The sequence below is a fragment of the Halichoeres trimaculatus genome, unplaced genomic scaffold (genome assembly GCF_033239565.1).
Source record: "Halichoeres trimaculatus isolate MK-OKI-2021-1 unplaced genomic scaffold, fHalTri1.1 fHalTri1_scaffold_16, whole genome shotgun sequence".
NCBI lineage: Eukaryota > Metazoa > Chordata > Actinopteri > Labriformes > Labridae > Halichoeres > Halichoeres trimaculatus.
The window spans coordinates 31,627,748-31,641,417 of NW_027437194.1; the positions used below are offsets into that span (position 1 = coordinate 31,627,748).

Genomic DNA, 13,670 nt, shown 5'->3' on the forward strand with positions numbered 1-13,670 from the left:
CCAGAGGCTTAAACTCATTAGACACATTAACTTAAGCTCACCACTGTGGCCAGGCTAGGGATGTGCTTGACAGAGTTTTCCACCTCCTCCTCAGTCACTTCAATCAGCATACAGCAGTTGTCATCCTCCGGTGGGAGAGGCTCAGCACCGTGTTTCGTCACCCATGGGTGCACCTGGAGACAAGCATAAGGGTTTATTAATAATACACCATGTCTCAGGAGTAACACTAACAGAGATTATATGTGAGTGAATAAAGAATACCAAGGTACGAAGTGCGAAAGAAGCCAAACAAACACAGGATTGAGGAACATTCATTTCTGTCATATCCAGTTAAGTTAAAGGAAAAACGGAAAATGATAGAGCAAAATATCATCATGTGCTCTATGTCAATGCACATGCTTCAGGCTAAACACCACACACACTGCTAAGGCTGATTTCAAAGAAACATGATATTTATGCAATGTAAAATAAAGCCACTAGATGGCAGTGGAAGCCAAACCACATTATTGTGGGAAATAGAGTTTAGATGATAAAACTCTTGTCCATCACTAGGAGAACAGAAAGCAGTGATTCAGGATGTATCTCTCATCTTGGGCTATCATTTATTGATGCTGTGAGAAATACTTGGCCTCACAGGCTCTTCCTGTTACCAAGTATTTCACTGAACTCTGCTTGGTATCAGTAATACTTGATCAGCACATCATGGAAACCAGTATGTGTTTACCTTGATCTGTGGGATTGATATCCTTGTCTCTGGATTCTTTTCTAGCATTTTCAACAACAAATCTTTGAGATCATCTGAGATGTCTGCCCTGTTAAGACAGAGAAAAGAACAAGTGAACAGACAAACCAATAAACTAAAAAACAAGTGACCACAGAAATATAAATATTATGTAAGGTGTAAACCAACAACCATTTACTGATTGCCAAATAGTGATTAGGCAGATATAATATGTTTGTAGGAGGAGAACTGACTGCTCAGGTAACTCCACAGGTTGTGTCTTGATCTTCTGATGGAGACTGAGGATGCGCTCGTCCATAAATGGACACTGTGGATCAAAGACAGTTAGATTGTGTTAAAAAAGTGCTGCATTCATCAAACTTAAAAAAATTAAAGAAGTCAGTCCCAGCATGTGATAATCTCTTCCTCACCACTCCAAAGACAAAGCAGTGAAGTGTCACACCCATGGCCCAGACATCCAGAGCCTAAACAACAAACACAATAAAGTTAAAGTTATTCAGGTTCAGGTTATTTCTGGCAGAAATATTTCTTTCAAAGCACAATAGCAATGTTTCATCCATTTTAAATATCATCACCAGAGGGCGTGAGAGCACTAAAAGTTGCTTCACCTTTCCAGAGAAGTTCTTCCTGGTTTCAGAGAGTGCTTCAGGGGCGAGGAAGGCAGGTGTACCAACGGTGCTAGTCAGAAGGGCGTCTGCCCCCTCAAACTGATTACTGACTCCAAAGTCTGCAATCTTAATGTGTCCATCTTCTCCCACCAGAAGGTTAGAGGGTTTGACATCTCTGTGAATGATTCTCTGGTAGTGGACTGTTTGACAGAGAAAGAAGTATTACATCCACACAATATGATCCAGGAATTCAGCAAGAAATGTCAGATTGATAAAAAAAAACAGAAAAAAAACACAATACTACACTTCTTTTTTCAAATTTACAGTTTGTATTTTTAATTTTGAACTAGCCTGTTGTTGGTTGACAATAAAATTTGGATGGAAGGAATTCAGCTGCAGAAACTTCAGGCATTTATGCTTGACTGTTTACTTCACCCACCTCTCCCTCTCCTTCAACGTCACAACAACAACAAACAACAAAGAATGACATACTCAAAGCCAAACTGGATTACAAACACAAACTTGAGTCCAAATTCAGCACCATGAACACTAAGCAAGCCTTCCAGAAGGTCAAAACCCTGACTGGAGGCAAACCCAAACACACAATTACAGAAAGTGACCCAGAAACCTTCACCACTGCTCTGAATAAATTTTACACCCATTTTGACAATCAGGACTTCTCACCCGAGTGTCAGGCCACACTGAGAATCCTCCCTCCACCAGACCCTGAACCGGCCCCTTTTACAGAGGAGGAGGTACGGCATCAGCTGAGCCGGAGCAAAACACACAAGGCCTCAGGACCTGATGGCATCCCAGCCAGGGTGCTAAAGACCTGTGCCATGGAGCTCTCTCTGGTTTTACACTCACTCTTCTGTCAAGCGTACCGGACTGCCACAAAACCCACAATATGGAAAACTGCTGTCATAATCCCAGTTCCAAAGAAACCCAGACCCACAGAACTCAACCACTTCCGCCCCTTCCATAATAATGAAGTGCCTGGAGAAACTCCTGCTGAACATCTTCCTTCCACTTGCCACCCCACACATGGACCCCCTCCAGTTTGCCTACAAGGCAACGAGAGGCACAGAGGACTCTGTAGCCTGTCTGCTGCACCTCCTTCTCCAGCATCTGGACCCCCAGGCAACTTCACCAGGATTCTTTTCATAGACTTCAGCTCTGCCTTCAACTCCCTACTGAAACACCTGCTGATCCAGAAGCTACTCCATCTCAACATCCCCCCCCATCTGATCCACCTCACCCACAACTTCCTTACTGACAGACAGCAAGCAGTAAGGGTACGCTCAACCACATCCCCTGTTCTCACCATCAACACTGGGGTCCCGCAGGGATGTGTGTTGAGCCCTTTCCTGTACACACTCTTCACCAACGACTGCCTCAGTATCTCCCACCACAACATATCTCAAATACTCAGACGACACAGCCATCCTTGCGCTCCTCTCTGACAGTCAATCCACCTCGGACTCTACAACACTGTCACACACTTCACGAACTGGTGCATGGACAATCATCTACAAATCAACATAAATAAAACAAAGGAATTACTGATCAGCCCCCCCTCACCCCAGCACCCCATCATCATAAACACCCAAACAGTTGAGACAGTAGACACTTTCAAATATCTGGGAATAACTCTGGACAAAAAACTCACCTTTGATCAACACATCACGGACATTCAAAAACGTAGCCAACAAAGACTGTCAGCCATCCGAAAACTTAAAGGACTCTATGTTGCACCTCACCTCCAACTGTTACTCTATCAAAGTATCATCCAGCCCATCCTCCTGTACTGCTCTACCTGTTTCTACACCATGCTCTCTGTCACCAACCGGGCCAAACTCACAGGCATAACAAAAACAGCAGCGAAAATCATTGGTCTACCCATTCCCAACCTCACAGAATTAAATAACAGGTCCATCACTCGGTTAGCAAACACCATAGTACAGGATATCACCCACCCACTGAACCAATACATTATCCCACTACCCTCAGGGCACAGGTACAGAACTATCAAGTTCAGAAGGGCTCGCCTGGGGAAAAGCCTGATCCCCTCAGCCATAGCTGCCTTGAACAACAGGCCCCGCTGACCTGTCCGCAGCTCAATGTTAGTTGTTGTTGTAATGTCTGGTGTTGTCTGTTTGAGGTGCAATGTTTGTTGTTGTTGTTGTTGTTGTTAGTCTGTAATGTTCAGTCAGTGGAAATGAATTTCCCCTCTGGGGACCAATAAATCTAAATCTAAATCTAAATCTAACCTCCAAGAACTGTTCCCCTTGTGAGCTCCCCCTTGCCGGCCCCTTTTGTCACTACCCCCATTCACATTAAAGGTATAATTGGTAGTTTGATTTGGATACACTTTTTGTTATGCTGGTTAAAATGATCTACATGTCCTGATGGCAAGAAATACATGATGTGTACAAATCACAGAGCGGAAAATATCCGCTATCTACAGCAGGAGTAAAACAGGGAAAACACCAACCAATCGACATCCTGGGACACCTTATTTGTAAACCAATCAAATCCTGTCGCCGTTCTGCCCGCCTCCTGCGCGTACATTTCACTGGCGTGCACATGATTCAGTGCGCGTGGCCGAGATGAGAAGGAAGGAGCAGTGCTGCAGAACGGCGGAGAAGCTACCTATACCTCGATTGCCTGTAGCCGCTCCTCCAGCTAAACAGAGCAAGAAAAGAAAGACAGAGGCTTTCTTTTCTTGCTCTGTTCCCCTGCCTCTAACTACTGCCCCACTCGCTCAACCTCGGGCCTGTCCCCTCTGACCCGATGAGGTACTTGGCTCTGGGCTGTAGTTTGGATCAGAGTCTAATAAACTCTCACCACAGGGGCTCTGACAAGCAAAAAAAAAAAAAAAAAAACCCCAAAAACTGATATTTGGTAAGTCCTAGAGAAAATGTACATGCACTATTTGTATTATAGCTTTACTCCTGATATCATGTCACAGGTAAAAGTGGACAATTCTAGCATGACAGTCGCGAGTACTGACAAAAGCCACATTTGTTTATTGTTTTTTCTGTTTTGCTGTTTCCTTACCTCTAGATGAGACATGACTCTACGTTGTGCAAAACATACAATAATGTGCTGAGTCCGTCTTTCAGTCATTCACAATCATAGTTGCGAATCAGCGGCGCCCGTGCATGTGAACGCCTGAATGGGGGCGTTGCTTTGAGGGAGCCCCAAGGGGAGGGGGAGAAGGGGCTAGGCAGAGTCCTGACGAGATGCTACATTCAAATTCATGCTAGTTTTTCAGGACTGCCAACCCTGCCTTTAACTGCTCACCCCATTCCAGTCATCACCTCAGCTAGGTTCTCCACTCAGTCATGGAGCCAATCTGCCCCCATAACAAAAACAATCATCACGTGACTTTATCCAATCTCCACCTTAACACCTTACCATCAAGCTCTCTGGTCCAACTCCCCTAGTCGCAGCCATCTCCAATTTCATTGTACTGTTTGCAATGACATAAAAAGTTCTATCTACCTTACAGACAGATACCAGTTCATCTATATCAACAATTGTACCTCCTCCACAGCTCCCTTGACCCTTGTGGTGTCCCCTAGGGCTCAGTGCTTTGTCCCCTCCTCTTTATATTCTATATCCTCCCCATTGGTGAAATAATCCTTCATCATGGTCTCCGCTTCCACTGCTATGCTGATGACATCCAACTTTACATCTCCACCAGTTCCATCACTGCTCCAACCCTTTCCATCTTGACCAACTGTCGGACAGAAATTAAATCCTGGATGCAAGCAAACCACCTCCAACTAAACTGTGATAAATCTGACCTCTTGATCATTGGCCCCAAATCCCATACCAAACCGACCAACAACTTCAACCTCTCAATTGGCAATGCTTCCCTCACCCCATCCTCTCATGTCCATAACCTCGGCATCATTTTTGACTCTCATTTCACTCTGGAACATCACATCAATCACCTCACAAAAACTGTCTTCTTCCATATGAAAAATATCGCCTGTCTCTTTCCATCCCTCTCTTTTCCCACCGCTGAAATTCTCATACATGCATTTATCACTTCCAGACCTGATTACTGCAATAGCATTTTCTACGGCCTCCCTTCAAAACAACTCAACAAACTGCAATACATCTAAAACTCCTCACCTACAAAGCCCTCCATAACCAGGCTCCTTCCTACATCTCCGACCTGCTCCATCACTAACCCCCCGCCATAACCCCCAATCCTCTGAAGTCCATCCCTGCTACCTACCACCTGACACCAAGCACCAAACCTGGGGGGAACGAGCTTTTCTGTCACCGCCCCATTCTCTGAAATGCTTTATCACTACACATCCGTAACTGTCCTGACCTCCTCACTTTTAAAACACTAACCAAAACCCACCTTTTTAAAAAATGCTTTTAATATTGTCTTTTGAATGCACTTTGTTTTTCTGCTCTGCTTCTTTTCTTTCATGTTTTTAAACGGTGGGTTGTTTTATATGCTTTTTTATCCACTGTTAAGTGTCTTTGAGTGTCTAGAAAAAGCGCTTTTATAAATAAAATGTATTATTATTGTTATTAATTATTAAGAAGTTGGATTCATTTCTGAGAGCCATCACCAGAGAGGATAACACCCCCTCCCCGTCTCTGCTTTGGGGGTGAAGAAACATGAAATGTGTCACATTACTATACTACTTGCAGTGACAACACGGACTTTGGTAATGACTTCTTAGAAAGAACAGATGAAGGTTCAGGCTGCTGCAGCGTCCTCGGCGCAGAGCAAAAATTTCCCCAGTCTCCTAGACAACACTCAGGGCAAACCTTTCCTTATGCTATGGAACACATTAAGGGCCTCTGAGATGATGTGAAACTTGGTTTGTTAATGACTGAAGACAAGGAAGGTGAAGACAGACTGAACTTCTGTAGAGAAGGTAGTGAAACTGAAACTGATCTACATACAATAGATATGTTTCAGTTGATATCCCATCACTAAAAAGTTTATCTCAGCTAATTAAAGATCTTCTTTTGTATTCAGCAAATAAAAAGAAAGTTTCACTTTAAGAAAGTCGTGACCTGAACTGATGAAACCATATGGAGTCTGTCAGATCATTCAGTTTAAAATGGGTTATCACTGTTAATTTGGTGCCAGCAAAACACTCCAAGGGGTTTGCTCACAGCTTCTTTTCACACTAATATAGCTTTAAATGTTCATTTCTCTGTATGAAAGCACAGGCTGAATGCTTTGACCACAGGCCAGAAGACAGACTCACGGTACTCGATCCCCCTAAGCAGATCCTGGAAGTAAAAGCGTGACTGGTCCTCACTGAAGGGCTTATCTGTGGGTACCTCCATCACTGCCCTGAACATGGCAACATGCAAACAGAAAAACAGACACACCCTTCAGCAGCCATACATCATGAGATGAACCTGCTCCAGTGTCCCAACCAGAACCATAAAAGAGGCTCAGCTTACCCTTGTTTGACCAGCTCAAACACTGTGATAGAGAAAAACAGATGAAGATTAGTGATAAAAGCCTCAAACTAATTAAGAAGACTTCTTCTCATATGTAAATGATTTTTCATACCCATGTACAGGTGGTCCTCACTGGGGTCATCCAACACCTGGGAACAAAGACACAGAAATAAGTGACACACACCTGATCAGCGTAACGCTCTGCGGCTTCATCTGTTCTCATGTTGCATGAATTACAGTGCTGCAATAGCAGAATACTTTTAATGTCACATTAATGTCACACTCAAAAACTTGCCCCCTCACTCCATCCTCACCTCTTATGTGACTGGAAACAGTACATGCTGTGAGGGACACGCATTTCCACTCTTTTTGGGGGGCAGGGCACTTGCAGTCAAAACAATCATTCGTTGGATAAACGTGATTTTATCAGGCCACCTATATTACTCCATTAAAACAAGCCATGTTAAGTCAATTAATGTTGACTGTGTTGTTTTAACATGATTGATTGCTTTCATTTAGCAAGACTCTGATTTGTTAAACCAACTAATTGTAAATTTTGTGTGAACATGAAGTATTGGCCTTAGTATTACTTACTTGGAATGTGTGGGTCCAACTTAAGGCAAGTGTGGTTTATTAAATATTAGATCTCTATCATCTAAAGCTGTGTTAGTTAGTGAACTTACGGTAGGGGAAATAAGTATTGGACGCGTCAACTTTTTTCTTATTACATTTTTTCCAAAGCTGGAATTCAAACGAAATTTCTACCAGGCATTGGTATTAGCTCAAATAACCCACACATAAAAAGAAATCATGACATTCAAGTCCATAAATAATGATTATGTGGAATAGAGTACGATAAAACAGGAAAAAAGTATTGAACACACCATGGAAAGGCTGTATGCTTTGGCAAGGATTGCGACATACCACCTGAAATCTGTCAGTATTACTTGAACTTCCAAATAGTGCAAACTAACAGCTGGGCTAGAGCAAATTGATGGTCCTATAAAAAAGGTTGTTTTTTCTCTCTGAAGACATTCACAACCTGATTGTTGCTCAGCATCAGAATGGAACAGGTTACAGACTCAGAATCAGAATCCGAATACCTTTATTGAACCTTGAGGGGGAAATTTCATTTCAGTTACATCCCTTTCAAGACACATAAGAAAACAAACATGGGGAAAATAAAGAAATGAGATGAATCTAGGGGCTGCCAGGTACCCAGTGCCCCTTTGCAATAGATTAGAAATGACAATATTGGGAGCGGAGAGGGGGGGAAAAAAAGGTCTTTGCAGACTATGTTCCAGAGGGGGCATAGTTTGAGATCAAGAAAAAAAAAACAACTCAGCATGAAGAACATGATGAATAAAAATAAAATGAATGAAAAATACTTTATGTATCCCAAAGGGAAATTCAGGATTGTAGTAGTTCAGATTGTGTTCAATAATAATAATGACGATAATAACAATAATAATAACAATAAATAATTCTGGACTTTGTTCATGAGGCTGATGGCTGCTGGCAGGAATGATCTTCTGTACCTCTCAGTCTTACATCGGACCTGAGGAAGCCTCTCACTAAACACACTCTTCTGTCTCACCATGTTGTGGAGAGGGTGTGAAGAGTCCTCCATTATCTTCATCAGCTTGTGCACTATACTTTTTTGGATGATCAGCTCCAGCGGCTCCAGAGTTACTCCAAGCACAGAAGCAGCTTTCTTGATCAGTTTGTTGAAGACGTGAAACATTTTGGTACAGATATTGAAAGATCTCAGTTTCCTTAAGAAGTAGAGTCTGCTCAGGCCTTGTAGATGTACTCAGAGTTGCATTTCCACTCAAGTCTATTGTCCAGCTGAACTCCAAGGTACTTGTATCCCTCCACCACCTCCACCTCCTCTCCTAGGATGGAAACACATCTATGTGTATTCTTGTTCCTCTTGAAGTCAACAATCATCTCTTTTGTTTTGTTGGTATTCAAGATGAGATGATTGTTACCGCACCATTTTACAAACTGACCAACCAGTTCTCTGTACTCTGCTTCCTGTCCATCACTGATACACCCAATAACTGCAGAGTCATCAGAGTATTTCTGCAGATGACATGACTCGGAGTTGTACTGGAAGTCTGAGGTGTACAACGTGAAGAGGAATGGTGAAAGTACAGTTCCTTGTGGTGTTCCAGTGCTGATGACCACCTTCTCAGACACACAACTATTCAGTCTCACAAACTGTGGTCTGTTTGTTCGGTAGTCATAAATCCAGGTGGCTATGGAGGTATCCATCTGGAATCCATGGAGCTTCTCACAAAGCAGAGCTGGCTGAATCGTATTAAAGGCACTTGAGAAGTCAAAGAACATGACCCTCAAAGTGCTGCCTGACTGGTCCAGATGAGAGTGGGCTCTCTGAAGCAGGTAGATGATGGCATCTTCAACCCTAAGCCCATTATGATATGCAAACTGTAATGGGTCTTAAAAGGTGTTCACCTGCTTGTTGAGGTGAGCCAGTAGGAGTCTCATTTGGTTCAGCAGGTTGTGGTTTTTTAGGCACTGGAACAAGGCAGGATGTTTTCCACAGCACCAGAATTCTTTTCTGACTCAGGCTGGTCTTGAACAAGTGCTAAAGAATCGGACATAACTGTTTTGAGCAGGTCTTGAGAACTCTGGGACTGACACCATCTGGGCCTACTGCCTTGTTCTGGTTCAGTTTCTCCAGTTGTGGAGATTTCAGAAAGTCCTGATTTGGATGGAGATGAGACTTTATCCATGTCCTTGACTGAGCTGCAGGGTGACAGTGGGGCAGTGACAGGAAAGCTGTGGGTTCAGGGAGGGTGTGTGGCCTGTTGGGTTTGAGGCAGGAGGAGAGCTGAACCTATTGAGGAACATGTTCAGTTCATTAGCATTGTCCAGGCCTCCGTCAGTTTGATCCCTCTTTATCTTGAAGCCAGTGATCTTCTTCATTCCTGACCACACATCCCTCACGTTGTTTTGCCGAAGCTGACTTTCCAACCTTTTCCTGTAGTCCTCCTTGCACGTCTTTGTTGTTGTTTTCAGTTGTTTTTTTCTGAAGGCTTTCTTTTTGATGTTCAGCAGCTTTTTCAGGTCACTGGTGATCCAGGGTTTGTTATCGGGGAAGCACCTCACTGTTCTTGTTGGAATGATGCTGTCCACACAGAAGTTTATCTAATCTGTCACACACTCAGTCAAGGCATTGATGTCATCTCCATGTGGTTCACAGAGGACACTCCAGTCTGTAGCCTTGAAGCACCCTCTCAGAGCATCTTCAGCTTCATTAGACCAGGTTTCAATAGTCTTTCTGATGATTGGTTGTTGCTGAACGATGGGCTTGTAGGAGGAGGTGAGAAGAACCAGATTATGGTCAGATCTTCCTTAAGGTGGCAGGGCAGAGGCACTGTATGCATTTTTAATATTTGCATAGAATAAGTCCAATGTTTCGTTTTCTCTGCTGGAGCAGCTGACAAACTGGTGGAATGTTGGTAGAGTTGCAGAGAGGGAGATGTTGTTAAAATCTCCAGAGATCGCCACAAAAGCGTTTGGATGTTGTGTTTGAAGCCTGGCAATTACAGAGTTAATAACACCACAGGCTGCGTCTGGGACGGTACCAGATATTATATAAACAGCTACCAGAAAAACACATGTGAACTCTCTGGGTAAATAATATGAGCGAAAACTCACAGCGAGCAGTTCAATGTTTCTTGTGCAGATCTTCTCTTTAACAGTGACATGTCCAGGATGACACCAACGCTGGTTAACCAGGGCCCTGTTCTACGAAGCAGGATTACTGCCTAGCGAGGTAGCTTTGAGGATAGGTTCCGGATTCCCTGTTCTACAACACGGGATCACTCCTCAGCGAGGCGAGTCTCCATGGCAACATACGCTGAACGGCTAACCTGCTCCGGGGCAGGTTAGGTTCCAGATTGAACTCGCGGACTATAAAAACCCCGCCCACTGACCAATGAGCCCTCACCAAAAAATAGCTTGTCCGTTCTTAGAGGATCCCGTGGACATCGGAGCTCGCATTGTCTGAGGAGCACTCCACGCTAGAGTTTTCAGGAACCGCACCGACCCACTCTCTTTTTCGGATGACCACCTTTATGAAAGTTACCAGTTTTCCAGGGAGGGGTTGGTAGTCCATGACACTTTCTACAGGTAGTCAAAGGGAATGAAGAACTCTCATTGCCGTAATAAGATCTTAAATGCCAACACTTCTGTTCCATGACAATATTTCATTGCCCGTCTTAAAATTGTGACTGGAATTCATGTAGGGCTCATGTGGGCTACATATCACACAAAAAATGTAAACACGATAGGAATGAACAAATGAAAAAATTCATCTAAGAAATAAATTAGGTATGGTGCATGTTACAGTAAAAGTGCATGGTGAACAGTGCTATTTCAGGATGATAATGGCACAAAAGATTTTTTTTGCACTACACTTACGCATTTAGACTGTCAGCAATTTTCTGCCAGCACTCCTTCTGTGCTTTAGCAGCGGGGACGGTGTTGCTTTTAACGTTAATTACATGTTTCAGCTCGTCATACTTCCTCATGATCACCTTCTGCTCCTCCTGTGTGAAGTATGCGGTCCTCTCTCTCTGGCCTGCTCTGACGCTCCAGACTGCTCCATGTTCGTGATTGGTCAGATGCAGCGGGCTCCGCCTTATATGCGTGCACGCGCTCATTGCTTAGCCGGATCCACTTATGAGGTTGATAACCAGTGTCAGCAAGGTTATCTTGCTAGGCTGAACTTGCTTCGTAGAACACTGCAATTCCACCTCCCTTTAGCTCTCCACTGAGTTGTTTGTTGAGGTCTGCACGGACCGTCATGAAGCCGTGAACAGACGCATTACAGTCTGGGATGTGTTCATGCAACCTTATCTCAGTGAAGCACATAATACTCCAATCTCTGTATTCTTTCTGAGACCTGGTTAGCACCCGGAGCTTGTCAATTTTGTTAGCTAGCGATCTTACGTTACCCATCACAACATTTGGAAGAAACGGTTTAAATCTCCCCCGTTTTTCTCCTTGCCTCACTCCTGTCCTGCATCCTCCTCTCTTTCTATTCAACTCCATTTGGGATCTGAGGTGATATTTCACTGATGATCTTGAGTTTGGAGAGCATAATCAGTTGATCCCGGTGGTAAACAAGTCTCGTTGCCATGGAGATTCAGAATAACAAGTCTTGAAAAAGCCAAAAAACATCCTGAAAATCTCCCGTATAGCACAGCCTCTGAACCAGCGTCAGAAATCCTCTTGGGCCAACCAAAAAAGACAGCTAATGTATTAAAAATAGACGTATATATTACAAAAAATCACAAAAGTTAAGTCAGAGCTACTACAATTTGCAGCCACATATTCCAGAATGACATAACAATATAATATAATATACTATGATTATAATAAGGTCCCCGTAAAGCTCCGCAGGAGAAGGAAGGGATGCGGGGCCGGAGTGCAGCATGGGGCGAAGGGGAGACGCTACAAGCCGGCCGTCCCATCAATCATCATGGGAAACATGAGGTCTCTCCAGAACAAGATGGAAGAGCTCACAGCGCTGACTTGGCTGCAGTGGAAGTACTGTGAGTGCAGCCCTATGATGTTCACGGAGTTCATGGCTGAACGAACTGAGGATGCATACACCTCCTCCCCCCTCCCCCCGCTGGGCCGCTCTAATCACAACCTGGTGAGACTGCAGCCCATTTACATACCTATGTTGAAGAAACAACCCCCCACCATCAGGTATGTGAAGAAGTGGTCTGATGAGGCCACTGGGGCGCTGCAGGACTGCTTTGAGGCCACAGACTGGGATGTTCTGTGCGGCCCACATGGTGAGGACATGGTCGCCATGACAGACTGCATCACAGAATATATTAAATTCTGCACAGAGAACACTGTACCAACCAAGAAAGTACAGTGTTTCTCTAACAGCAAACCCTGGGTGACCCCTGAACTCAAAGCCGTGCTAAAGGAGAAGAGGAGGGTTTTTGGATCGGGGGACAAGGAGGAGCTGAGGAGGGTGCAGAAAGAGCTGAAGAAGAAGATCAGGGAAGGAAAGGCCAGCTACAGGACCAAAATGGAAAACCTCTTGCAACGGAACAGCGCAAGGGAGGTCTGGAGTGGCCTAAAAACCATCTCAGGTCACAGCAGAGGCCACGGGCGGGGACCTGAGGCAGGAGATCAGGAGTGGGCTAACGAGCTGAATTTGTTTGTCTGCCTCTTCACACCGCCTCAGCTCTCCATCACCCCCATCATCACCCCCACCCCTCACATCCTCCACCACCACCCCTGCCCCCGGTCTCTCCATAACAGCAGACCAGGTGAGAAGTGAGCTGAGGAAGAACAAGGCGAGGAAGGCAACGGGTCCTGACGGCATCAGCTCCAGACTCCTGAAGGACTGTGCAGACCAGCTCTGTCAGGTGCTACAGACCTGTGGCCCTCACTTCTCACCTGATGAAGACCCTGGAGAGGATCGTTCTGAGGATTCTCCGCCCCATGGTGAGCTCTCATCTGGATCCTCTGCAGTTCGCATACCAACGGAACATTGGGGTGTCATCTTCCTCCTGCAGAGATCCCTGTCTCACCTGGAGAACGCCGGCAGCACTGTGAGGGTCATGTTTTTTGGCTTCTCCAGGGCTTTCAACACCATCCAGCCTTCACTTGAGGGAGCGAGGGTTGACGTCACCTGGCTGCATGGACTGTGAATTACCTCACCAACAGACCGCAGTTTGTGAAGCTCCAGGACTGTGTGTCTGACATGGTGATCTGCAGCACAGGAGCACTCCAGGGGACAGTGCATTACCCCTTCTTCTTCACACTGTACACATCAGACTTTTCTTATAACTCTGGAAGCCGTCACC

General features: G+C 44.7%; 1 protein-coding gene across 2 annotated transcripts in view; it reads right to left on the reverse strand.

Moving 5' to 3' along the window:
* Positions 1–13,670, reverse strand: part of camkk2 (calcium/calmodulin-dependent protein kinase kinase 2) — a 76,686-nt gene that overhangs the window by 19,444 nt on the left and 43,572 nt on the right. For both annotated transcript variants that reach the window (XM_074690872.1, XM_074690871.1), the window contains exons 8-15: positions 6,917–6,953; positions 6,805–6,826; positions 6,603–6,691; positions 1,351–1,550; positions 1,153–1,206; positions 976–1,049; positions 725–812; positions 42–173 (exon numbers count right to left, since the gene is read on the reverse strand). In XM_074690872.1, the coding sequence (XP_074546973.1) occupies positions 42–173; positions 725–812; positions 976–1,049; positions 1,153–1,206; positions 1,351–1,550; positions 6,603–6,691; positions 6,805–6,826; positions 6,917–6,953 (696 nt within the window). The remainder of the gene's footprint in view (positions 1–41; positions 174–724; positions 813–975; positions 1,050–1,152; positions 1,207–1,350; positions 1,551–6,602; positions 6,692–6,804; positions 6,827–6,916; positions 6,954–13,670) is intronic.